The following is a 27,942-nucleotide window of genomic DNA, read 5'->3' as shown; positions in this document are numbered from 1 at the left end:
GTGGAGGCGTTCTCATTCAAACCACCACTCCGAGTTTCTTTCCAACCCTACAGTTTCTGTGGTTTAATGTAGGTAGACTGGTAGATACAGACCCAGTCCTGTACCTCTCTCCACGCAGGAAACACCATTGTATCCATTTGCACTCAAAGTCAGAGGGAAGAGCTATTACAGTAAAAACAAGATAAAACAAAACCATGATCTAGCCAGATGCTGTAGCACTTGCCTGTGATCTTAGCTGCTTAGAAAGCCAAGGCAGGAAGACCATAATGTCAAAGCCAGTCTGGAATCCACAGCATGACTCAATCTCAAAGGACAACTTAAAAAAAAAATCTTCTTTGTTCCTGCTGGCTAACTCTGCCGCTCGTTTTCCACTTCACATATATTAAAGTCCTCACAGTGAAAGGCTGACAAGTTTGCCCGTCTACTGTCACAAACACCCCACAAGCATCAGTACTCCCAGACAAACTTCCTGCCTGAGAGTGACAGCCCTGTCTCATGCCTGAAGAGTGTCCCAGCCATCCTTTCTGCTGGATCAGGACCATCCTCCTGTCTCACGTGACATCTATGAATTGTTCTTCCCACTCAGTGCCATCTGCCCCTTGCAATACCCTTGACATGGCTTGATGCCCAACATCCAGCTCCCAGCAGCCTGCATACCACCTCACAGATGACACCCAACACCCAGCTCCCAGCATCCTGCATCCCATCTCACAGATGATGCCCAACATCCAGCTCCCAGCAGCCTGCATCCCATCTCACAGATGACACCCAACACCCAGCTCCCAGCATCCTGCATCCCACCTCACAGATGATGCCAAATATCCAGCTCCCAGCAGCCTGCATCCTATCTCACAGATGATGCCCAATACCCCGCTCCCAGCATCCTGCATCCTACCTCACAGATGATGCCAAATATCTAGCTCCCAGCATCCTGCATCCTATCTCACAGATGATGCCCAACATCCAGCTCCCAGCATCCTGCATCCCACCTCACAGATGATGCCCAACACCCAGCTCCCAGCATCCTGCATCCCACCTCACAGACGGACTCTCCTTCATTTCTATATAATGACTCCTACCAAGAATAACCAGGTCCCTAGACAGAAAGAGTTGCTGCTTCCCAATAAACCAACACCCCACGTCCTTGGCTCGTTCTCATTCTCCTAGCATGTGTATAGCACACTGACTTAGGGAGGGCTCGTCACCCTCACAGTGTCTCCTCTCCCTCCTCAAAGGCAGGCAAAAGTCTCTGCTGCCTCCAGCCAACCTCTACTCCCAGTCAACAAGGAAGCCCCGACCAGTGTGTACCAGCCTATGCCCAGGGGGATGCAGGTTTCCCCCCTGGACGATCCTGCACACATTCCCCTCGGCAGCCCATACACCTCTAGTCACACCCTTCCCTCTTGCTGATACCTCTAGCCACTACATCCCTGGGTGTGAGTCCTCTCCCCCATCGGGCTTCACTGGGCATCCACCAGACCCAGAACCACCTTGGTCCCTGAGTTCCCTCAGCAAGTTGTCATGGTCACCTGTCTCAGGCCTCACAACTCCTGCACGGAGCAGCTGGATCTCTGGTATCACTTACTTAGATCAAGCATTTCTGAAACCGTTGTCTGAGCATCTCCAGAGCCGAGCGGTAACTGCTGAAGGGTCAGAGTCCTGAATGACTTTTGACTTGTCCCTTTGCCTGCTTCAGCTACCTGAGCAAGAAAGTCCTCTGATTCGGTTAGCAGATCAGTCCTCAGCGACCCACTACTAGCTGAGCAATGGAAAGGACACCAGTGTTATAACTGACCGGCCTCCCCACCCCATGCCTAGCTTCGGGAAGCAGATCCAAACAGAACAACGTCACTGCGCCACCACGGCCCTATGGCAGCCCACGGCAGCCTCTCCTCGATGTTCACACGCAAGCAAGCTTCACTTGGCTAAAAGACTGTTTCGAGTTCCCAAAATGATTTTTTAACATTCTGAAGGAAAACTGCCATGTTTCTGCATGGGCAACTGCATTAGAGGGCCCCTGGGCTCTTACGCTTGAGGCCATATTCACACCCCTGAGCACTGTTTCTTTTTAACTTGTTAGACTAAGGAAGGCACTGAAGAGTCAGAAGACTTGCGTACATCAGAACTCTGGTTTAACCTCGGTATGTGTATGTACGTACACATACACACACACACACACACACACACACACACACGCGCACGCACGAGTGCGCATGCGTGTGAAGGCTCAAGGTCAGCCTCAGGTGCTGCTCCTCAGGAGCCATCACTGGAACCAGGGGCTCCCTGATTGGGCTAGAGAGGCTGACTGGTGGTCTTTAGGGATCTACTTACCTCTGCCTCCCCGGAGCTGGAACTAGAAGCACACTGTGCTCACCTTTGAACGTGGTCCTGGGGACCAAAGTTGGGTCCTCATGCTTATATGGCAAGTGTTTTGTCTCCCCAGCTTCCATCCTGCTCTTGTTGAGAGAGTCTCAGGTATCCCAGGATGCTTGCAACTGACTCTGCAGCTGGGGGTGACCTTGCACCTTGATGCTCCTGCCTCTACCTCCTGGAGCACAGGTTACAGGCAGGAGCCACCACACTTGGCCTATGTAACGCTAGGGGGTAGAACACGGGGCTTCAAATATGCCAGCAATGCCCTCTACCAACCCAGACTATCTTCTCTGGAGGACTGAAGGCCATCCCAGGGTCAGGCTCCCTGCTGGCCCTGCCCCTTCTGTCCCTTGGAGGGGGCCTCCATAGTAGAACAGTTCATGGCTTCTGTTTCTTATAATAAGCTAAGTTTTTAACAATAAACACTCATCATTCAAACCTCTGGTATACCATTTCTAGAGACTATTCAGAACATTAATTCACTTCTACAGGGCCGCTTAAACACGTGTCCTTTAATGGCTGAGAGGAAACTGTGAGCTGTCACCACAGCCAGTGTGAGGAAGAAAAGGAGTGACTTGGAGCCGGCACTTGCTTTTCTGCAAAATTTTGGCTTGGCAGACTCTGGTTCCCGTGCCAGCTCTAAGACAGATTAAGCGAGGAAGTGTCACCTTGTTCTCTGATATGATCTGGCCTCTGGCAATCAGGTGGGGACCATCACTATCCAGTATTCATTGTTCCTGTGATGGAGCTGACCTGTAAACACGGCCCTTCAGAGGCCCCACTTCACCCAGTGGCCGGAAAGCCAGGCTTGGGGAACTCCCGGGCAAAGGGCTCCTCACCGGTAGCGGCCTCTGTGCTGCTTGGCTCAGTCTTTGAAAACCAATCCATATGACCAATCAAGTGAGCCCAGTGGTGACCACGGATGACAGGTCCAGGTGTCTTTGCAGCTGGAACTCCATGAGTTCTCACTGGGATCATTCTCGAAACCCCAGGGCCCCTTCTTCTCAGGAAGGTCCAAAGCAGCCTGTGCTGGTTCTAGGTGGTACAGAAAGCCATCACCCTGGGGTTCTGGGAGGTACACAGACCCATCACCCTGAGGTTCTGGGTGGTACACAGAGCCATCACCCTGGGGTTCTGGGTGGTACACAGAGCCATCACCCTGGGGTTCCGGGAGGTACACAGAGCCACCACCCTGGGGTTCTGGGGTAAGATGAGAACTTACACGCAGTGGCTGCCAATTGGAGCAGAGAGGGAATTTTACGGTCTATCTAGGAAGCTGAAGCTAGAGGGAGGACACAGGGCCACTCTTCTGTAGGAGCCATTGTTTTGAGTTTTGTTGTTGCTGTTGTTTTATTCTTTTCTCAGACAATACATCCCAACCGCAGCCTCCCTCCCTCCTCATCCCCCCCCCAGAGCGATTGCTTCTCCACTTCCCTTCAGAAAACAGCAGGCCTCCCAGTGGTTCTGCTGAACACATCATAACAAGATGGAGAAGACTAAGCATAAACCCTCATATCAAGGTTGGATAACCTGGTAGGAGGAAAAAGGACCCAAGTGCAGGGAGGAGCCAGAGACACCCCCACTCCCACTGTTACGAGTCCCAAAGACACCCCAAGCTTAACCACCATAGAGCGTATGCAGAGGACTTAGCGCAGACCCATGTGGGTTCCATGATTTTGGAAGACCCACTGTTTCCATGGGGCTTCTGACATTAGGGTACACGGGCTGAGGTCTGTTCAAGCGAAACACACATGCGAAATCCAATCTCTGTTCACCAGCAATCTTGGTAACAGGCAATACATGAGGAAAGAAAACCCAAGTCTAATTTTACTGCTTCCTCCTACTCTGAAACCATCACCAAGAATTCAGAAGGGGTGGGGCTGGTTTGTGGTTCTCCACAAGGGACAGAGCACTGAGACAGGGCCCACTCTGTAATCATTCTGGGTACACTGGCTGCACCCACTCTGTACCATGCTGATGGCTGGGTCAAGCGAGGAAGCCTATGGCTGCTGAACAGATGCCCATTCTAGACCCATGGCACAAATGCAAGAAAGTTGTTTGTCTATTTGTTTGTTTTGAGACAGGGTCTCACTATATATCATTGACTGGCCTGGCACTCACCATGTAGACCAGGCTGTCCTCGAACTCACAGACATCCACCTGCTTCTGCCTCCTGAGTGCTAGGATTAAAGGTGTGTGCCACCACGCCCAGCCTACTTTTAATGAAGTTTTACTACACTATACTGAACTACCTCCCCACCTTTCTGCTATATTGAAAAAGCTATCCCATGGCCCTAGCTGGGGATTGACCATAATCCACGTTAAGGCCTAGCACTGATTCACATGGCTTGGCTGAAGACAATGTATGACCCGTCCACCTGGCTTTTATGCTAACTGCTCTGTTCATCTCTCCAGCGGCTCCTACCACACAGCTGTGCTGGAGGCCACTGTGACCGCATACCTGCCAATCCTGCAGAGAAATATCACTAACTGGTCTCCAAAACCCTTACACATCACGACACATGCTAGGCACACAGGCACTCACATACAGATGCAAAGGAGCCCTGAGGCAGACAGAGTTCATCGGCTCACTACCTTGAGCCCCCGAACGGTATCCATCTGAGTAGAGAAAGCCCACGGCTCTCTGCTGTAACTACAGCTCCCTGCTTGTTTCCAGAAGTACCGGGTGGGCAAGAGGACAGCATCAAGTTTGCATTTTGTTCTCCCTTGGGTCCTGATGCTGCTTTGGTGTCAGCCACTGTGGGTTAGGGTCTATTTCAATCTGCAGCAATTAACATCTTGCCATACAGACAGGCTTATATGCAGTCCTCTCAACAGCCATGGGGACCCGTCCCAGTATCCCCCAAACATGGATGCTCAAGGCCCTTATAGAAAATGGTGCAGTATTTCCATGTAGCATGTTCATCTGTATTTTAAATCTCTCTGAGTGACTTACTGCATTAGCCATATGTGTGCTATGTAAGTAAGTGCTGTCTATGGAATAACGAGACAAAAGACTGTGTGCTCAGTAGAGGTATGTTTTTCACAGATTTTTTTTATTCCCAGCTGCTAGATTCCTGAGTCACGGTGTGGCTTTATGGTTTGCTCCCTGGTAATAAACTTTCCCATGTTTCTGGGGCTGTTCAGGACGCTGATGGCTTACCAATTTTGCTGCTGTTTCATTTTTCTCACGACGTAAGCTTTAATCATATAGAACTTATGTTTTATATAGTGTGAGCCAAAATGCAATTTCTTTTAAGGTGAGTAGGTAATGAAACTACATCACTTATTAAACCCACCCCACTCTCTTGGGGAATCAAAATGCCTCCTTCGCCGTCACCTGGGCGCTGAACCCACTATGATCTTTTCCTGCCTCACTGCCTGCCCGTCAGGAAGCCTGGCCCTTTTGACCAACGTGGAAAACTGACCACATGTGCATCCGAAGGCAGTGCACAGAATGCTAAGTCTGCCCAGTTCCTAGGAACTGTGCCACCTTCCATAGCCTCTGGTTATAAAGCCCAGCTTCCAATCGGAACAGGTGCTAGCCCAGAGAACAGGGCTGGCAAGATGGCTCGGTGGGTAAGAGGGATTCCCGGCTCCCACAGTATGAGTAACAACTGTCTGGCGCTCCAGTTCCTGGAGATCTGACACTTCCTTCCGGCCTGCAAGGGCAATGCGCCCATGTGGTGCACACACATACATGCACACAAAATAAAAGTAAAGTTGTTTTTTTTTAAAAAGCTTCCCAATAATTCTTCTTTTTAAAAGTTTAACTAGAGCTAATAATCAAACTTTAAAGTGTTCTTCGCTTTGCTGCAATTTAAAGCAATCACTCCTTCCTAACTGCACCCTGTTTGATTAAAGAAGTATCTTTAGGAGGCTCCGGACCCCATGGGCGGTCATTTTTCTCCAGCTCTGTGCCAACAGAACAGTTTCACCCTGAATTTTGCTCCCTGGAGTTTCATCTCCAGTTTAATCTTCCTCCAAATGGTTCTTTCCCCCACCAGTTTTATTTTTAGCGAGCAGAACCGGAGCCTTCAGCTCATTTACTCTCTAGCCAGCGGCTGACCTCAGTCTTCCATGAGTTAAAATCAACTGGACTCACAGAAAGTCCCTGGTACTGACTTCCATGATCATATCTGATACATGGCCTCCTTGGGCTCCAGAACCTAACTAAGGACCCCAAACTCCACTAAGCCCAGGCAGAAAGAAAGGCAGGAGGCAGAGAAGTCAATATGTGTGAGAAGACAATACCACCACTAAGCCTGGGCTCACACTATCCTGGAGCGAGACACAGGTGCTCCATCAGTGGCTTCCAGCAGGGAGGAATTTTCCCTGCATCATGCCTGTTGCACGAGCTTTGGGTTTTGGTCTCCCCATCCTCCAGCCTGCTGGAGGAAAGTCTGGCGCATGTTTTCTCTCACCTCCTCCTTACCCACACCCAGTGTGAGACTCTGGACAGTTTCCTTGACATTTTGTTATATACTCCTCGGGGAGACTCTGGGCCCCCGTTTAAAGAGCATCTGTCTCCTCTCCCTTCAACACCCATGGTACCCATTCAGTTCAGATGGTACAAAGCCTATGATGGAAGAAGCAAAAGCCAGCCTAAGCCAGTAGCAGTGAACAGGTTTCAGGAGACAGACTGGAACTCCTGCAGCCACTGGAGAAGGGTCACATTACAGTTGTCCTTTGCAACAGAACCACGTGGCCCTGGGTCATCCCAAGAGCAAAGGCAGCACTCAGAACACATGGGAGAGCTCCAAGCCTCAGTTTCCCTACCAGTAAAGTGAATTGATTCTGCGTGCTTGCTCGGGTCTCCAGGGACACACTACACATGGGAGATGAACAACCTTGTCCCATCCACTTTCCAATGGCAGCCAGCAGACTTCCAACAAAGGAAGCTGCAAGATAGGAATGGGTATGCATTCCTGCTGTCAACAGCATCCTAGACCTGGAGCCAAGGGCTAACATCAGCTGGCACATGGTCTTTTCCCTCCTGCTGACTCAGGATCAGAGAGACGTGGGCATCAACAGAGATCTCAAAGCTCAATTCGGTCAACATTCCACACGCTTGTCATCTTAGGCAGACAATAACATAGCAAAGCCAATGAACACGTGGCTGATGAGAAACTCCTGTTTTACCTTTCTACAGTTATGGGGACATGGGGATACAAAGAAATAGGCTGATGACCCAAACAGCCCTTACAACCCACAGCTAGTCAATGTGTCGAAGGAAAAACCGAATCCCCATACAACTTCTTACTCGTCCTCTGCCCATCTGTCAAAACTTGTGGGTCCTCGTCTGAACAGTAATGGGGCCTTCAGACCTCTGTAGACACCTTCCAGCTATGGCTTTCAGGGCTTGCCATGCACGAGGTCAACGTGTGGCTAGGTCATATAGTGTTAGAGAACTTTCAGAGAAGAGGTCTCCCCTCAACACAGGCTGAGAACATTGTATGGGTTCGACTTGAAAAAATGCAGGACAACCCCCAAAGAGCTCACAGCACCCAGTGAACACTCACCAGGCCTCAAACACCCATAGACAAAGCCCAGTCCTCCTGAAGAAAGCAAGTTTTAGGGTTACTAGTGTGAAGGTACAGACACATGTTTTAACATGTTGTTTTAACTTGCTCTTCCGTATTCCCCCAAACTTTCTACAGTGGTCATACAACCTCACCCACCACCACTCTATACATATATGTAAAAGTCCTACAAAGTCATAGGCCAGTTATTTTCAACCTATGGGTTGCAACCCCTTGAACAAAACTCCAGCTCCAAAAAAATATTTACATTGCTCTTCCTAACAGAAGAGTTACAGCTATGAAGTAGTAACAAACATAATATTATGCTTGGAGGAGTCACCATAACGTGGGGAACTGTATTAAAGGGCCACAGCATTAGGAAGGTTGAGAACCACTGCCCTAGAGCAACAGTTCCTAGGAACCCGCAAACAACATGAGCAGAACAGGATTTAGAAGAATTCAGGGTGGAAACCTGGGCAAAGCGGCAAGACACACACTCTGCTATCTTCCTCACCTGCTCCCACATCAGGTCCCCAAAAGTTCTCAATAGCAGCCAGTCCCAGTCCAGTTTGGGGACTTGGGAAGTGGACTGTGCACTGGGGCTGTCTGGAGGTCCCCAGTACCTCTGATACTAGGCAAGGGGCTCAAGTCATCCCTAAGACTCCTCACTGGATGAAAGAAGTGCTGTCATGGCACCCTCCCAGGGACACGCCCACATCTGCTGTCATGACACCCTCCCAGGGACACGCCCACATCTGCTGCCATGGCACCCTCCCAGGGACACGCCCACATCTGCTGTCATGACACCCTCCCAGGGACACGCCCACATCTGCTGCCATGGCACCCTCCCAGGGACACGCCCACATCTGCCATCAGCCTTCTGCACTGCAGGGACACGCCCACATCTGCCATCAGCCTTCTGCACTGCAGGGACACGCCCACATCTGCCATCAGCCTTCTGCACTGCAGGGACACGCCCACATCTGCCATCAGCCTTCTGCACTGCAGGGACACGCCCACATCTGCCATCAGCCTTCTGCACTGCAAGGACACGCCCACATCTGCCATCAGCCTTCTGCACTGCAGGGACACGCCCACATCTGCCATCAGCATTCTGCACTGCAGGGACACGCCCACATCTGCTGTCAGCCTTCTGCACTGCAAGGGACACGCCCACTTCTGCCATCAGCCTTCTGTACTGTAAGCATCAACAGAGCTTGCAACATGAGCAGCAACGAGAAGAGAGGCCAAGCTGGGAGTATGTGACTAGCAGTGGCAGGCACAGGGAGGGGTACCAGCTCACTCGGGCACTAAGGAGGAACAGTCCTCTAGGGTAAGGCCTGAGCCTGTTTTGCAATAACTTTAGTTCACAACCACCCATATCCCACAAGCAGAGCACTGCTAAGCACATGGTCTCATGAAGAAAATATTACTGCATGTGACACACCCCTAAAAGATGAAAGCAAACAAGCGGGCGCTGGCTTCACATGTCAGTGATGTGGCAAGAAGCTCACCAGAGATGACAGGAGCTCACAACACAGTAACAAAGTGCTTCCACCAGGGATGTCCACTTTTCCAGCAAACCAAAGTCACTGGCTTCACCTCCTATTGGCCCAGGAATCTTTGGGCTTTTGGTCCACAAATTTCTGCAGCAAGAATTCCAACCAAAACCCTTCAAAGAGTTGTTTGGTCCTCAAAAGCAGGTTCTGTCTTTCCCTGATCCCTGATTACCCAAGTTTTGCTCTGTCTGCCCAGCTAAGGGCAATGTGCTCCCAGAGTTTATAGGACAGGCGCATGGAGTCTTCCCTCAAAACGTTTAGGCTTTGACACAGTCAGGAAAGGGCACAAACCCTAAAGCCAGACTCGTTTAGCTGTGGTCTGAATGTAGATTGAGGGGGAAAAATCCTTCTATAAACAGAAAACTTAATGAGTCAAGAAAAAGAAATGGTCAGAATCTAACATAAAAATTAAACCAAGTCAGGCAGTGGTGGCGCATGCCTTTAATCCCAGCACTCAGGAGGCAGGAGCAGGCAGATCTCTGCAAGTTCAAGGCCAGCCTGGTCTACAGAGCAAATTCCAGGACAGGCTCCAAAACTACACAGAGAAACCCTGTCTCTTAAAAACAAACAAACAAACAAAAGGCAAGCAGAAAAAGGAAACCAGTGGCAAAGAACCTGGAGAAGCTGGTGCCCGAGCAGCACAGAGGCCTGGACCCTCGCTTCTCAGGCTGTGGGCTGCCCTGCACCTATATAGACTCTAATGCTCGGGGGCAGCAAGACAGACCGAAGCCCCAGATCAATTATTCTGTTTGCCAGTGCAAGGTAAAAATGGCTTTTGTAATTTTCTGGCTTGAGGGTGTGAAGGGTACACATCCTTGTTGGTGTGTGTATCTATATGCAAACGGTAGACATGAACATGTATGTGCAGGCATGCGGAGGACCAAGGTCAGCATCAGTGTCTTCCTCAGTCCCTCTCTCCTTTGTGTTTTGAGACAGGGTCTCTCACTGAACCTGGATCCCATCGATTCTACCAGACTGAGGAACCAGTGATCCCCACGGGTCCTCCTTTGCTAACTCTCCTTCCCCCAGTCCTGGGGCTACAGGTGTCTCCCACTGTGCCCAGATTTTTACTTTGTTTTCTTTTATTTACTTTTTATTGAATCTACAATATATGTTTCCATACAAGATATCCTGATTGTGGTTTCCTCTTCCCCAACTCCTCCCAGATCCTCCCCACTTCCCCACCCACTCAAATCCATACTATCTCTTTTTCTGTTTCTGTTTCTGTTTCTGTTTCTGTTTCTCTCTCTCTTTCTCTCTCTCTCTCTCTCTCTCTCTCTCTCTCTCTTCTCTTCTCTCTCTCATTAAAATACAAACCGGCATCTAAAATAATAATAAAATAAGACAAAAACAGAACAGGACAAAACAAACAAGAAAAACAGGGAAGAAAAGGCACAAGGAATACATACAATGAGACACACACGTTCTCACACATAGAAACCCTATAAAAATAAAATTGGAAACAAGAATAGATAAGCAAAAGATCTTTAATGTTAAAAAGAAAATGTCCAGACAAAGCATTGTCAGACAAAAAATTAAAAAACCACCAAAAATACCACTGAGTTTGTTTTCTGTTGTCCATCCGCTGGGCAGGGGCCTACCCTTAAGTGTGGTTTGCATCCCCAGTGAGACTTCATTGGAGAAAACTGACTTTTCCTTTGGGAGCGGCTGTCAGTTGGAGACAGTTTCTGGGTTAGTAATGGGGCTTGAGTGTACTTCCCTTCTCGGCACTGGGACCCCACCTGGCTTAGAGCTGTGCAGGCCCTGAACACACTGCCACCGTCTCAGTGAGTTCTTACATGTGTCAGCCCTGTCTAGAAGGTTTTGTTTCCATGATGTCCCCCATTCTCATTGGTTCTAACAATCTTCCCCCTCCTCTTCCATAGAGTTCTCTGTGCCCTGAGGGGAGGGATTTGATGGAGCTGTCCCACTGAGGACTGAGTGTTCCAAGGACTCTCACTCTCTGGTGCCTAGATTTCACCCAGGCGCGAGGGATCTGAACTCATCTGTATTCTTGCATGGCAGGCAATTTTTTTTGACTGAGCCATCTCTCCAGACACGGCTTTTAGATTGCCAAATAACGTTATCAAGAAGATCATGCATAGCATAAGAAAATTATGTGCAGCCCAAATGTCAGTGTCCATAAATAAGGTTCCACAGACATGCTGTCACCGTTTCCCAGCGACACACTGACTGGCTACTTTCGAGCTACGGCAATGAGGTTGAGCAGCCACGGGCTCCAAGCTCCCAGTTCCCAGCCCACACAGGTGGAGCTCACAGCGGTCCCTCACCTGTGTGAGGGTCTGTACCAAAGCACCAACGCTTGAACTCAGCACATTCACAATCGGTCATGTGCTGGCTGGAGAGGGGGTGATAACGCGGAGAGCCCCGAATCCACATGAACAGCAGGATGAGATTCTAGCCCAGACCTCGATCTGGACCTGGTAGATATGCCACAAGCCAAGAAGTAGTATGGACCCACCCTGCATAACACCGTCAAATTAGGGCTGCGGGAAGCACCCTGCTGATGCCATCCACAGCTGAACCCCAAACTGAATTATACTGGCTGATGCCTTCCTCCCACCCACAGGATCCCAGCCTCTCAGAGTGCCACCCCAATGCCCTGTACTCTCAGCTACAGGCACGCTGCCTTTATCCCAGATAACCTCTAACTATACAGCTTCTCCAAATACCTTACTTGCAGCAAATGAGCATGTGGGACGAGCTCTAGCTGCCGAATGTGATTCTAGAGGGCCACTGAGCCATGTGGGGTGATCCCAGGTGCAACCCAGAACAGCATGTCTTTTGTAGGTAGCGCAGGGGAAGGGTGGATCTGTCCTCTTACTCCAAAGAAGAGAAATGAGGGACGGAGGGTGCCTAGGGTAACCCAGGGAGACTGGAGGGTGCACAGGGATGCCGTGAAGCCCTAAGAGCCCAGAGTGGCCAGGCTGTGGTAACAGCTGACCCAGTACGACAGGAGGGAAGCCTGACAGGGGATGGGAACCTACTATCCAGCAGGCAGGAATCTGAGTATGAATGATTCTTGACCACCCACCCTGAAGCCACACACCTCCATGACCGCAGGGTCCTTCCTCCTCTGTGTTCGCCAGCAAGGCTATTCACTCGGCTGTCAAGGAGCATGGACGCCTGTGCATGGAGACTGGGGATTGGAGGGCTCCTGCACAGGCACCAGCCACAGGCAGACACACTGGGAAGCAAGCATGCAAGCAATGGCTTCTCCATAAGCTGCAGCTCATAATGAAAAGGAAGGTGCATAAAGAAGGGGGACCACTGCTGAGTTCCTTCCCTAGTGACCAAGTGGCTCCTGACAATAAGAGAGGTCTATCTAACAAGACACCCAGACCCAGCTTGTGAAATTGTTGATGTCAGATATTCACTAGCTCATTAAATAGCAAAAATCCTTAACCAGCATTTCCAGGTTCCAAGTGAACACTGCGCCCAGTTCCCTAAGCAAACGAGACACCCCCTGTCTTCAGCGAGCTGACTGGCGTGGTACTATTAGAAAGTCAGACCACTAACTTATCTGTAGGGCTTAAAATGAACTTCCTCTAGCCATGTGTTAACTTTCTATTCTGGATTTCCTGAGGTTTCCTTTATTAGACTTGAGTCCAAAACTATCTTGGAAAGAGCTACAGGACATATGGGTGTTACGCATTTGAGGGTAAGGAGAAGGGGCCAGGACAGTCAGCATTTCCCAGCTCCGACAGCCTGCCTGAGCGCCACCCGCTAAAAGCTGCCATTTGCTTGCTAAGAATGCGATGAACCCAGACTTTATTTCACCCTCAAAGAAAATATAATTGTTTATTCTTGTGGCCTTTAAACCACACGGGACACGCTGCTTCCCACACTCCTTCGGGTTGACTCCCCAGCTACTTTCCTTCCAAATGCATCAACAATGAAATGGCCCAATGTGCCCCAGGAAAACTAAGGAATGAAGTCAGGGGGATTCCTGGTATTTCTGGAGCTGAAGTGTTACCAGCAGGTCACCCAGACCTCTAGGGCAGCTACAGACTCGAGCAGGACTCATTCCAGGGACAGCCTGCTGCCACATGGTGCACAGAGCCAAAGTCTAGCAACCTAGAATCCCTTCGGATCCCCTGAGGCCTTCACTGTAGGTGGGGAGGGCACCGTATAGACAGGAATGCGGTGAGCAAAGAGGTGCCTGTGGCCTTTGGGCCACTATGGTGGAGTGTTCCTGGGTATCCTGGTTGAGCCGTCGCGGCAAGCTTTGCCAGGTGCGAGCCTGGCAAATGAACACATCTTAAGAGAAAGCAAGCAAGAGCCTCAGAGTCCAGCAGTGGGACCCAGTGCTGAACCTGAACTTGCCTTCCATGTTGGGCTATATGGCTTGCAGGGGCTGCTCTAAGCCAGAACCAATGTGGGAGCACTCTATTCTGTAAAATAAACTGGAGATGTGTTCCCTGTGTTTGTCACCTCAGTGAGAGGTGGGCTTTCGCTCAGTCCTGGAGGCTCCTGCCACAGTCAGCTGCACTCTGGGCGTGGGTTAGCACATCATGGATGGGCAATGTGGAGAAATAAAGATGCTTACCGCATACCCAAGAAGGGACAAGAAGAAGGGACCCAGGACCACAGCATCCTCTATGCCCCACTGCCTAAAGATCTGTGCTCCCATAGCAACAACCTGGAGAGCAAGCCTCTGCTCCGCAGGCCTTCGGGGACATTCCACACACTGACCACAGCACAGCGCGTGCGCTGTTATGATGACCTGTGCAGCGGGGATGGCCACAGGACAGTCCGGGAAACAGCACAGAGCTAAGGACTGCACTGAGCGGCTTGGGGCTACCTGAAGACACACTCAAGTGCTTCTTTCAGCTTCCGCATCCCGTACCAACTGTTTGTCACCAGTGGCAGGGAGCCCAGCCGCAGCTTCTGGGAAGGTGGCCTTGCTAGCCTTGCTATGCAACTCCACACCCTGGTGCTGCGCTGCAGCAGACATGGTCTAAAGACTGTATGTAGGCACAGGGCCACACCACGGCTAGCATTGCATGGTAGGTCTGAGCACACTGTGGAAGACATTTGAATACTGTCAGTTAATGCAGGACACAGAGCCTTTGCATGGCAGGCAGCCCAGGCTCTGATTTACAAGGGTCCCACAAGTCCCTACCCTCCCAGCCCAACTCCACGCGTGGTGCCCACTCATCATCTGTAGGTTTTTCTGCTGGCCACACACGGTCCCGTAGGAGTCCTATGACCCTGAAGAGACGCTGGTTCTCCCCAACCCCCCCACAATGCGCCTGGGTGAGATAAAAAGCCAGAAGAGAAGAATGACATCATCAGGCCCGACTGATTCTGTGCCCACACAGGACTGGCATCTCACATATTATCCAATTCTCCACGCTACTAGGAAGGAGCCATTATCATTCTCACTGTACATTAAACCAAGGGGCAAAAAATTCACAGAACCCAGGAAGGTCATCCAGATGGTAAACCACAGAGGCCTCTACCCCTCGGAGCCACACCCAAGACTGTGAAGCAGCAGCCACATAGAACACAGCCCTGGAGTCTCTTCTCAAGCAGATGTGCGTAGAGATTTTTGCTCCACGCTCCCAAAATATGACCGACAGTGATGAGATACTCTATTTCCTGAAGAGAAGAAGGGGGTACCTGAGTCTGACACATGTTTGGTCCCCATTGCAATCTTCTTCCCAGCGTGCTGCTCAAGAATGCCATCAAACAAGGGCTCCACCTCAGCACCCCATGCCCCATGGTAGCCCAGGACTTGCACCCACCATGTAACAAACAAGAGTCCCAACCATCACCGAATGACCTTGTGGGGGGGCAAAATGGGGTGCCAGACCCATGCAGAGGACAGTATCGATTTTGCTGTGCATTGTGCTGACTGCTCTCAGCTTGGGAAGAAGGTGACAGGTGCTGATGGACACGCATAAACAAAACAGCCTCTCCCTCCAGTTTTCAGTCTGACCTGACAGAAACCATAGCTTTCTGAGCCGTGTAGAGCAAAGTTGGGGGGTGACAGGCCCCCTTAGAGCCAGCAAGTAGGGATGATGGGGTCCTACATCTCCATCAGCGCATGACCAGGGAGGTCAAGGTCCGAGTAAATTTCCTCTCGAGCCCATGAGAGTCCCTTCGAGTTCTCTCTTTGATGTCCACTCTGGAAAAGGGGCTGTCCTGTTACTCCTTCCTTGCCCTGATGACAAGGACCAGCAAACTGAGACAGCATCTCAGGAGGAAGATGAAGTCCAATACACAATACCTATGTACAGCCCCCTGACAAAGTCAGAACCTCCGCGACGAACACCTACCCTGCATTTTCTTGGTAACCAGCCAACTCTGAAACATACCAGAATCCAAATATATACTTACAACCACGATTCTGCCCATCATATTCCAAACTAGAGCAGTTGATCTGCCTCAAGACCCTGCCCGATCATCAGCTTCCAGACCCTCGCACGTCGGACCCTTACCCAGCCGTAACACAGCTGCATTCTTATGTCCACAGCACCACGTGGACATTCAGAGATGGGGCAGCCCGGCCCTAAGGTGGGTGGCCCCGTGGAGTGGCGCTGGAGCTGGGGAATGAGCTATACTATGGATGGTAAGAATGGCAATCACAAGAAGTAAGCTTGTTGTGTTTGACTCGGGGCATAAGACCCCGTGGGACCTCTCTGCCTGCCAAACCCTCCTGATCCACTCCTTGAAGCCCTCTGGAGAAAATCACATCCTGGGGTTCAGCAAGGGGACAACAAAGGAGACAAAGTTTCCCCGCAGATGTCATGAAATATATACTTCATGAAACACAATTTTAAATTAAGACTCTCAGCAAAAACAGTGAAAAAAATTTTTTTCTTTCCATGTGACCCTCCATTTCCACTCGGGACATGCATAAACACATTCCTGGGTTCCAATACTGAGAAAGTCTCTCTAAACACTAAAGCAGTCCTGCCTGGAGCAGGAAATGATGAACAGCAAAAGGAATGTCACAGATTCCAGACGGATGGGACCAGCTGGGGAGCTGGTCAGCCACGCTCATGTCTCAGACGTTGCCTCCAGGACTCCTCAAGGGAATCGTTGCTGTATAACTGTAACCCAGGAATAGCCAGAGGCCTGTGCAACCAGAGCAGCTCAAAGCGGCTGGGTGTCCCAGCAGGGCCTTCATTCATGCTCTGACAAAAGTCCAGCTGGCACAGGGCTTGGCACCAGCTCTGCCTGAAACAGCCGACAGGTAGAAAGTGCCCATGACTCTTCTCCCAACGACTGTCAAAACACAGTGATCTGCAGGCAACTCCTTCCTGCTTCTCTTTAACAGGCGATGGCTCATCCCGGCTTGGGGTCCCTGGTCATGTCTTACCTACTGAATTCAAACTCCGGCACCTGCCCATGCCTTCCTTCCCAAAGATAAGGATTCAAGTTTGCTCCAGACTCATGTGGGTCTCGTTATGGCTTCCTGAGCACACAGCTTAAAAGACTGGGCCTTGGCCTGACAAAAGCCATTTATGAGAACAGGTCAGAAACAAACAGAAGAAACGTCACGAGAAAAACTCTAAGCTATGGCCTAAAACATGAGTGTGCTACACAGATAAATATAAAAGGGATAAAAATCCAAAACAATTGTGAGAAGAGATCTTATGGTGTGGGAATAGAAGAGCGGAGCACCCAGATACGAAAAGTCATAGTAGCGGAGGCAAGCTGTGCACCCAGATACCAAAGTCAGAGTAGCAGAGGCAAGTTGTCTGAAGTTGTCCTGGACCCCAGGTGACAATGCCCCACCCATGCAGGTAACAGGAAAAGTAAAGGATTTTGTGAAAATCAGAACGAATTTAAACTTTGTAAATCTTACAATGCCAGGAGTGACCTGTTCCTGTTGTTATAAATCTTAGAAAAAGAATAACCCCAACCCTCAACACAATTTGTACACCATGCATACTGGGTCATGAAACTCTGCCCTGCAAGTGGCCCCAGTGCGTGCACACGCGCACGCATGCACACACACACACACACACACACACACACGTATGTACATGTGTAAATGAACTCCTAACGACATCACAAGAGGACACCTTGAGAATGGCCCTTGATTTAACCTGAATGTCGTCACACGGTGCAGCTCAGTTCTCTCTCGCTACCTCACGCCTCAGAAAGCCCCAGTGCCCGGCATCGGAGCGATACAGACAAGCACAGGACACAGTTCTAGCTCTTGAACTCAGCTTTCCACATGAAGGAAATGCCCTATTGTGTGTTCTTAGGTCAACAACCTTACAGCTCTGATCACCAGCGCTAAGAGATAGCCTTGACACTCAGGAATTATCTTCAGCGCCCCTTCAGGCTTGGGGCCAGCAGCCTGCTTCCTCCTTCCTGTGCCCAGCCTAGGGCCAGGCTCAAGAGCTGGGGAGCAGAAATGCATTCTCTCTTCAGGGAGCCGGCTGAGGCAGCTGTGCAGATGAAAATCTGGCACAAACTCCGAATCCAGCAGCAGAGTCTTGGAGATCAGCCATTGAGTCAAGAGGTAGTGTCCTCTCCAGGCTTGGTGGTGGTTGAGCTTTCCCAGAATTCCATCCTGCAGCAGGCTGCCTACATCGAGGGCCTCAGGCCAGCTCAGCAAGGCTTCCTAAGAAGGCTGAGTATGCCATCTGTAGATCCAAGGGTCTGGAATTCCCCAGCTCAGCCCTCACCCTAAAGGCCATGGGAAAACCAGCCTTGTCATAGCACTTATCCCAGACTCTAGACAAGAATCCAGGCTGGCCAGGGACTTTGGGGCTTGCACACGGATGAATTTTCCGGAAGAGCCTCATATTCCTGGACTAATGCTAATGGCCCCGTGCCCCAGTCTGATCCCCGCCTTGGAAAATCCCAAGTTATCCAGAGCCAAAACAAAGTAGATGCCCAGAGGCTCAGGGTCTTAGGACTGAGATACGTCCCCACACTGAAACTGAACGATGCTCCACCCGCATCCGACTTGCCAAAGCCAGGCTTTCTTCTCCAGGCTGCAGCTATCCAGCAGGACAGAGGGAATCTCACCCCTCCTGAGAGGAGTGTGTAAGAGGGGGAGACCAAGTCCCCTGGAAGCCAAGGTTGAGAAGGGAGCGGCATCTCTAGGCTGCTGTGATTTGTGACGTGGGTCTGACGGTTTCACTAGACAAGATGGCGCTCAGCTGGTACAGGGTTTGCAAAGGGTCACCCCTGACACTGACTCCTCTGCTCTCTCTACTCCATGCTGCCCGGGGACACCAGCGCTGCTCAGCGTGAAGGATGTGTTCCACAGACTAGTCCCATGCAGGCTGCTTTTAAAAGGGATTGAGAGGGACAGGCAACTCATTTGGAGGCTAGTTCGTTCCTCTCTAAAGGACAAGTCCACAAGCTCCATCCCTTGCTAACCATGAAGACTCCTGGGCCCTATGAAGCAGACATGTCACAGGACACCTTAGTGGGAGGAAACCTTGCTTCTCTGAGACCTGGATGGCAGTGAGGAATACCTGTCAGGACCATGACCATCCTTCATAGGTATCTGTGTGACCTCAGCTCCTCTCTCAGCTCAAAGAGCAGTGGCTGGCACTGGGGCAGTGCCAAGGTGAGCAGGGCCCAGCATCAAAGCAAACCTCAAGAGTTGACTCAGAACTTAAATGTCACTCTCTCTGCCTGGAGAATCACTGCTTCGTGCCAAGAAAACCCACCTGGAGAAGAAAGCATGGCTTTAACAAGCAGGACAGCCCTAGTAGGAAGCACTTTCAGACAGGAAAATGAATTATTTTCTTATTAACAAAGAAATCAAAGAGAAGCCTGGCTGACAGTCTTAACCCTGAGAAGAGCTTAACTGTTGTGGGGCCATTCCTTGTAGCCTTGTCACGGGGAGGGAACGAACAAACTGGAACCCAAGGAAACAAAACTGGTCTCGTGTCATGCGCAACGGCCCAGAGGCAGCTTCCCTTGTCCCTCAGTGGATGCTCCATGACATATTAGCATTAGCATTCACTTTGCTCTGTCCCCACTGTTTTGTTCATAGAACTGCTGGCTACGGGGCTGCACAGAGAGCACTTCAGTACACGACTGCCCTCTGGTCGGAGCAGGAACATTTCCCGTGTGCAGGTGGCGCCTCCTCTGCACCATCATAGACTGGTGCATACCTTGACAGGATGGACAAACCAGCATACCTTGACAGGCACCTAGAGAAGACCAGCTGTGACCCATGAGGTCCTTTCCAGCCCAACGTTGATGCATAGCTATACATCCCCCACTCACCGTGTGCCTTCCCAAAGCCACCCAGCACCTACAAGCCCCATATCTAAGTCCTGACGTGATATACCTACACATGTTTTCTGCCTGTGGGGAGGACCATCCACTCACCGAGTTGGAAGCTCCAGGCCAAATCATCTATGCTCCAAGTTGTATAGATAACCAGCCCCACAATATCAGAGGCAGGGAAGGACACTAGGGTCCATGGATCCATGGAATCCTCTCTCCACAGGCAGAGCTAGAGCCATCTCTCTTCAGACTTCAGGCCCTACCCACTAATCAAAGTTCAGCCCTCTCTGATTTATGCACTGTTTAAGCGGAACTCTAATTTGTACAAATTAACAGAACCAACAGCTTCAAATTATACTGGAAACATTGCCTCTGTCGGCGAAGATCCGGTCCCTGGGCTGGGTCCACAGAAGCATGGCTTTCCACTTAGACAAAGGAGACTAAGGTCAGAGAGATTAGGGCTCATCTAATAAAACTGCAGTTATCAAGAACCAACCACTACCCTCTCTTGAGTTTCAGATTCTAAGAAAGAACCATCACCTCCTCTCCTCATTGACTGTCTGGGGCTCTGGTCCTGAAGACCAACCAGCCCACCTCCAAGATCATGCAACCACCTGGACCTTCAAAAGATTTGCAGAATCCATATTTTTTTGCTAACTATTTTCATACCCACACTTAAAACACACCATCCCTTGCCCTCGGCCAGTGGCAGCTAACTCCTCAGCAAGTGAATGCATGTGTGACTTATGTATTTAGATACACAATGAGTTTCAGGGAATCAAATCAAAACACGTTCTGCCTTCCAAGCATGGCTGCTGCGCATCACTTTGGGGCTACTTTGTGACAGCCTGACCACAGGCTGATCTCCTTGCTCGGATGCACAGCTCCTCTCGGACACCCGTCCTGCTGGTCAGTGAGTCTCAGACGTGTTCAGACAGCACAGAAATCAGCATAGCCCTGCTCTCTACAATCATGGACCAGTGCCCTGTTCAACATCCTCAGCATCAGCTGCCACCTCCCTCCAAAGCTCCTCTTCAGCCCGCCAGCCAAATCTAAAATCATAGAGGAAGTAAAAGGCCTTATGAGCTGAAAGGAAATGACCAGACGTGACAGAGGCTGGCTATTATATGTGTGTGTGTACATACATACATATATATCATACATATGTGTGTATGTGTATATATATATATATATATATATATATATATATATATATATATAATCTCCATCCCTTCATGGACATCAATGTCATGAGGTTGTGAGAATTTAAATTTAATGATTAATGAGGTAGGCTCAGAGGTTACGTGGACTTGCCGCTCTTCCAGAGGACCTGAGTCCTTTTTCCAGCACAGCTGAGCAATTCACAAATGCCTCAGTATCAACTCTAGGGAATCCAGTACCCCCTTCTGGCCTCTGCAGGTATGGCATGAATGTGTACATACACACACAAACACACACACACGCACACGCACACACACATGTACACACACACACACACACATGCACATGCACATACACGAACACAAATAAATAAAACAGTGAAACAAAAATCTTTAAGATCAATGAGACAATGTGCACACACACCCTCTGCATTTCTCTGCCTACCATAGGCGCACCAACCTGACGCCACAACAGGCAGCACCTGGATCAGCAGGTCGGAGCAGCCCAAGCCAGAGCTTCCCTAGCTTCCACAGGTCCAGCCTAGATCTCCACATTAGTCCTGGGCAGTTAAAAATAGCACAGGCAGCTGAGCTGAGTTCGGTTAATGGAATACCCAAGTTAATTTTAGCAGGAGAGAGCTCAAGGGAATCTAAAAATCTCCCATGCCAAGGACCACATTTAGCCCACATGGCATCTTCTTAGACTCAGGCCCAGAAGCGACTGTATCACAAAATCCATGACTCACGAAACACCTCTTCTCTCTGACCCAGCCTTGGCTGGCCCACGACAACTGGGTTAACCCGGAAATACAACTGCCTCCTGCAGATCCATGGCCTGCGGCAACCCTGGTGTCAATATGCTGTGGCCAGCTGAGAGAACAACTTTGTTCAATGGGCTAACAGAGCCCAGAGCTTCCGGGCCTTGATCTAGCGCTTTGCCAACTGCTGCCCACTCACGGCTGACCAGTCCGGCGGGCTCACAGCCCTGTGTGCCCCCAGCTTGCACTTCTGCCCATCCTCCTTCCGCTGACTCCTCCTGCTCCTGGATAGATTCTGTTGTCAGCAGGAAGGCAGGGAAGAAAAGTGAGCCTGAGAAACCAACAACAACCCACAGCAACCCAGTCATGCTGATGCTCTGCTGGCCATCCCACTTCTCCACAACCACATTCTAACCCCAGCGCAAGACCACGGAGCCAGCCAGGATGCAGAGAGGCTGCTGCGACATCCACACAGATGGACTGGAGTCATCAAGGGTCCAGAGGATAGGCAGGATGCATAGCTTGCCTTTCCTGGGGACCCACGGAGCTCAGCCGAGACCTCAGCAGAAAGAAAATGAACAAAGCCACAATAGTGCAAGAGAACATTTCTGGTCTGGGAATGCAAAGCCAGAATTTCAAATTTTTATTTATTAATTGACAAATGATAATTACCTCTACAGCACTCAACATTTTTTATCCAGGGAGCACTTTTAAAAACAAGTAATAAATATTATGCAAAAGGAAAACATGACTGGGAAGTGAAGCTACACTGCAACCCCAGGGAACACTGGGCCCAAAATAGCATTGCTGGGCAGATGAGCTCCGGCCACAGCTATCTGCCCAATCACCAAGCGGCATCGACTCTAGAGAGTTGGGCTACACACTTCCTCAATACAGCAGCCTCAAGGAAGCGTGGGTCAGTCACATGTGATGGCTGAAGAAACAAAGCAGTAATTGTTACCACAGATACTTAAGATTCTAAGTGCACAGAAGAACACATCCAAACAACCCTGCACATTTTAAATGGGGAAGCAACCGATTCTTCAAGACAGGACTTGAAAATGTTCTCTCTCTCTCTCTCTCTCTCTCTCTCTCTCTCTCTCTCTCTCTTTTAAATTAAGATACTTAACTTTTTATGTGGCCTTTCCTTCAAAGCGTAGATGGAATGAGAAAGAGGAAGAACAGAGAGACTCATTTCTGGTGAAACCAAGTACTGCACTATGCTCTGAAACCAATAAGCGGAGGCCAAGCCTCGTCACACTGGCCCTTCCCTAAGTCCTTACAGCAACAGCGGCAATGGTGTTATCTATATGATTTTAGGGGCAACTGTCTCTTTCCTTCTCCGGGTGGGGGAGGGTGTTGACTGTGACCAGTCACAGCCTTGTGCCCTTCCACCGGATGCAGCCCACATGGACTCCTGCTTTATCCAGCTGGGGAAATAGCTGTGACCAAAAAGAGGCTCATCTGGGTCACCCTCTAAGTCACCAGCAGGCTTGCTGGAAGCCAGCGTGCCTGGAGACAAGGCTCAGAGGAGTGTGTGCATGTGTGTGCGTGTGTGCGCGTGTGCACGTGTGCGTGTGTGTGTGTGTGTGTGTGTGTGTGTGAAGAGGGAGAAACAGGGGCAGGCTGGGTCAACACTCCTGCCCTCAAGTCCACTACAGTGTCACAGCCAGTGACACTCAGGCAGATGTTAATCATCGAGTGACCTGACCACAAACCAAGAACTGCAAAAAGAAACCCAGGAGCCCAGCCCATAGGGAGCCCGGCATACCACCCACCTTGCTGGAGTCCTATTTTTTCTTCTGGTGGGATTCCCCTGGGGACCCCAGTATCAGACAAGACGGGCAGCTAAGCAACACCAAACCCACACCAGTTGCCACAGCTGTTTTCTGGGCTCCAGAGGGCTAACCCACATCTGTGCTCAGACACAGGAGGCAGGATCTATACGCAGAACTGTGTTCGCTGCATACTCCACCCAGTGAACACAGAGACACTACCCTCCGCCCTTGACCAGCCCTGTGGGTAAGAACCTTTGAGAAAGATGAACCTCTTGGAGACAGAGAACATTTAGGGAGCAGGCAGTTGGAGCTTGGGTACCTCTACCCAACCTAAACATTTGAGTGCTGCCCAATCCCCTATGCCATAAGAGGCAATGAAGGCTCCAATCACACCGCTATTCAAAGTCTAGTAACAGGGGGAAACCTTAAGACTTGCCCCCACCCCTGTTCCCCTAGTGAAGCCCCTACTCTGGCAGATGGTTTGGGCTACTGTCTTGGACATCAGAGCCTTCCCTCTGCTCTTGTCTTTCTTACTATGTCATTCTGGAAGAGACATCCTCTTTGTTTGACAAGAACTAAAACCCTTCCCTGTGTACACAGTAGCTGATGTTAGGACAGGAGCTAGGCACACTGTCCTGCTGACCCAAGGCCTGGATTCTCCCCTCACAGTATCCCACAAGACCCCTCCCCCTTGATGTCCTTGAGCAGAAGGGCACAGTCCCCCTGGAGCCCGGTGGACTCACTTGGTGAGATGGTCTTGGCTGAAGGAAACTGGAGCTGGCTGCCCTCACACAAGTGCCCTTTGCCTTGCCCCACAGTGGCCAGAAGCAGCCCCATTCCTCAGATTGAAACTGACAGCAATTCCAGGCACAAAAGCGAGAGAACTCCCTCCCATGCCCTCTGGGAGCCCAAGCACCACAAGGTATCCGCAGCGCTTCTGAACCAAAGATCAAACTGTCTCGGCGATGATTCAAAATCAAAATAAAGCAGACAGGAAGCAACACGCTGATTGCGAGTAGCTGGCATTCCTCAGCCAGCATCGAGTGTCATCAACAACCGACACTGGACTGTGACTGTTGCCACCCACTAGAGGCCTTTTCACATGGAAACAGTCCAGTATGTGGGACGCAGTTCAGAGGGGAAAGACTACAGGAACAGCGCGCTAGGACCCAGAATTCCTGCCAGAAAATTGGCCCTTGCCCAGTGCGTTAATGGTTTGATGTGTAACGGTCACTTCAGAAAACCACTGTTAGGAAGTGGACTCACACATCACTCACAAGATTTAAAAGGAAAAAAAAGCAACTGGGAAAAGCAAATTCTCCAGATTTAAAAAAAAAAATCAGGAAGTCCTTTCCAGATCACTCCAGTTCTACTTCACTCCCCGCCCCCAGCGTTGCAGCAGAAGTCCGGAACAACCGAGAGCAGTCTGAATGCCAAGCCTGCCGGCCACAGCTCCCACGGCCAGTTCTCAATGAAAGGAGGGGGAGGTGCTGGCAGCTCCATCACCATGCCTGCAGCGCGCAGACACTCAGTCGCGCGCGCACGGCCTCGAAGCCTGCAGCACCGCACAGCAGAAAGGGTGAAGGGGCGCCCCCTCCTTGGGAAGGAAGTTCCTGCGCACAAGTGGGAAGGGGACACCCAGAGACTGACATCAGTAGACCTGATCCCTAAAGTGGGAACACCCAGACAGAACCGCGAGTGCTCGTGCATGTAAACTCGGGCGCCCGAGACCCAGAGCGGTCCGGGAGCGGTCCTGCGCACACGGACACACGCAGGCAGCCACGCGCGCTCACGCACACAAACAGACGCCCCCGATGCAGGTCCCGCCTCCCCCGCAGTGCCACGGAGAACCGGGCTGTCTGGGCGGCTAAGCACGAGTAGCTGTTCCAGCCGAGCCGGATACCAGGAGCAGGGGTCTGGGGAGCTGCCCAAGTCACGGCGGTCCTCACCGATCTTGATCCTCACGCTCTGGAAGACCCGCAGACCCTCTTCCTCCACCGCCATGCTGCTTGTAGAACTCGTCAACGCGCGAAGGCCCGGCAGCGCGGCCGCAGGAGGAGGACAAGACAGGCGGACAAGGCCCGCAGACGGAGCCGAGCGGCAGATGCCCCCGGAGCCCCGCGCGCTGTGGTCCGCGCTCTGCCCGGCTGCACCTCCTCGCGCCCTTCCATTGGCAGAGCTCGGGGGCGGGGCGGTGGGCGCCTTCCTTTGCCAAACCCCCGTTCTTCATTGGCTAATGCTCCGCATGGGGCGGAGCAGTACGACTCCGCCTACTGCCAAACACTGCATCCCTTTGGTCGGATCTGTAAGGGGGCGGAGTCGGACTCTGAGGCGGGATCGGAAGGGACTCGGGGTTTAGCGGTCCCTGTTCTCAGGCTCCCCGCTGGTCTGATATCTTCCGACCCGGGACAAAGAGAGGGTCGTGAGTACTGATTTGTGTTTTAACTGCCAGTTTCCGTGAGATTGACTGGCACTTAAATTTTAAAAAGGTATATTCAAGCAAAAGGTGTGAAAGGAAAAGATTTCTTCTAGCCCAAGCTTCAGCACCTAAGAGAAGTGACACCTGCCGATCGCCCTGAATAAATCCAATGGTGATGATGCACGGCCAAAGTGAGGTCCCCGTGCCTAGCAGGCAGGCCCCGCTGTCCCTGGTGTACTTGGGCAGCCTTTACCTGGGCCTTGAGTTTGGCATCCCAGGACCTTCAAACCTGTTTCCTGGCAATTTGATTGGTGTCCAACTTTAGAATTGTTGGCTCTCTGCAGCCGTCAGACCTCTCTGAGGTCCTATCCTGATCCTTCCAATAAGACAGAGTTTCCCTGCAGCTGGGACAACTCCCAGCCTTCTCCAGGGGCAAGCCTCCAGGCTCCTCAGGTCCCTTATAGTAGTCACAGAAGTGTGTCCCGCAGACTTGGCCCAGGTGGGCGAGGAGTGGTGGCAGAGGCAGCCTCTTCAGTGGCCTTGAAGGTGGCCCTTCCTTCAGCAGTGAAAGCCAGATGGGAGACTTGTGGAAAGAATACACTGCGTTTGGGAAGTCTGAAAATCGAGAAGGCATTGGCTGTGGAGTCAAGGGGCTAAATCATTGGCACAGTATCTGAAAGAAAGGTGTGACACAAGCATCCCTTGGTGCTATGCGGTAGCTCTGTCACCAGCAACCAGAGAGCAGAAACACAGTGCACAGGCCAGGACTCTCAGTAAAGCATTGGAATTCCAGAGCAGCTGACGGCGGGAACCCGCCAAAAGCTGCTGTGTCGTCAAGTTCTGTGAAGGGACCCCTCTAAACAGACACATCAAAAATCCCGAATTCCTGGCTTGAGAATTTAGGTCAGTAACAAGCACAATGGGAGTGGGGGGAGAGACAAGATTACCAAAAGACTACCTTAGATAGGTTTCTGTACTGTGATCAAACACTATGACCAAAACCAACCTGGGAACCACAAAACAAACTAGAAAGCTGGGCAGTGGTGATGCATGCCTTTAGTTCCAGCACTCAGGAAGCAGAGGCAGACAGTCAGTCCTCTGAGTTCAAGGCCAGCCTGGTCTACAGCGTGAGTTCCAGGACAGTCAGCTCTACACAGAGAAATCCTGTCAAAAAAAAAAAAGAAAGAAAGAAAGAAAGAAAGAAAGAAAGAAAGAAAGAAAGGAAAAGAAGGAAGGAAGAGAGGGGGGAGGGAGCAAGGGAGGGCTTACTTTCATCATGGCCCATCATAAAAGAAAATCAGGTAGGAACCTGAATGCAAGAACAAAAACAGAAGCCATGGAGGAACCCCACTTACTGGATAGCTTCTATTGGATTTCCTCAGCTTTCTCTCTGACCCAGCTGAAGACCACCCGGCCAAGACAGGCACTTCCCACTGTAAGCTGAGCCTTCCCATATCAGTCATCAATGTCCTTCAACAAAGAAATTCCTACAGACTTCTCTACAGGAAATGCAATAGAAACATTCTCTCAGCTGAGTTTCCTCTTCCCAGATGACTCTAGCAGCTCTCAAGCTCTCTCTCTCTCTCTCTCTCTCTCTCTCTCTCTCTCTCTCTCTCGCACGCACACACACACACACACACACACACACACACACACACACACACACAAAGACAAAATGGGGGAAAGCAAATAAAACCTTCATTCCGGACTCTTCTGAATGTGCTTGGAGGTCTTCTCTCAATAAAAGTAGACGATCTCTCTATGCCTGGAAACCCCTTGAAATCTCTGCAAAATATTACATACCTGCTTGTGTTTCATCTACAGATCAGCTGGAGTTGGGCCTAAATGAGGGAGACAGTTGGCCAACAGACCTTCCAAGACATTGACTGCGGGCCCCAGGAGGTGAGGTAAGACAGATCTAGACCTGAAGGACATGAAGCAGAATGGTGCCTTGAAATTTTATAGACACTCAGTACCCTGGCAGATGCCCCCATGCTCCTAGGACAGCCCTTTGAAGCTTAAAAAAAGTAACAAACATGACCCCACCACTTTCAGGGAAGTAAGGCTGCCAACTTGTCTTGGTGGACAACAGACAAGAGTGCCCCATCCTCGGGGAAGTGACTCACTGGCAAAG

At 50.7% G+C, this 27,942-nt stretch overlaps 1 protein-coding gene across 1 annotated transcript in view; it reads right to left on the bottom strand.

Annotated features, from left to right (window-relative positions):
* The window catches only part of Rasa3 (RAS p21 protein activator 3), a 105,574-nt gene extending 80,045 nt beyond the window's left edge, over nt 1-25,529 (bottom strand). Inside the window, exon 1 of the mRNA XM_038326015.1 lies at nt 25,339-25,529. Coding sequence (XP_038181943.1) covers nt 25,339-25,393 — 55 coding nt within the window. The 5' untranslated portion in view covers nt 25,394-25,529. The remainder of the gene's footprint in view (nt 1-25,338) is intronic.
* Between the last annotated feature and the right edge of the window lie 2,413 nt (nt 25,530-27,942).

The sequence above is a fragment of the Arvicola amphibius genome, chromosome 4 (assembly GCF_903992535.2).
Source record: "Arvicola amphibius chromosome 4, mArvAmp1.2, whole genome shotgun sequence".
Lineage (NCBI taxonomy): Eukaryota > Metazoa > Chordata > Mammalia > Rodentia > Cricetidae > Arvicola > Arvicola amphibius.
Note: the sequence above shows the minus strand (reverse complement) of the source record. Positions and strands in the feature narration are given on the sequence as shown.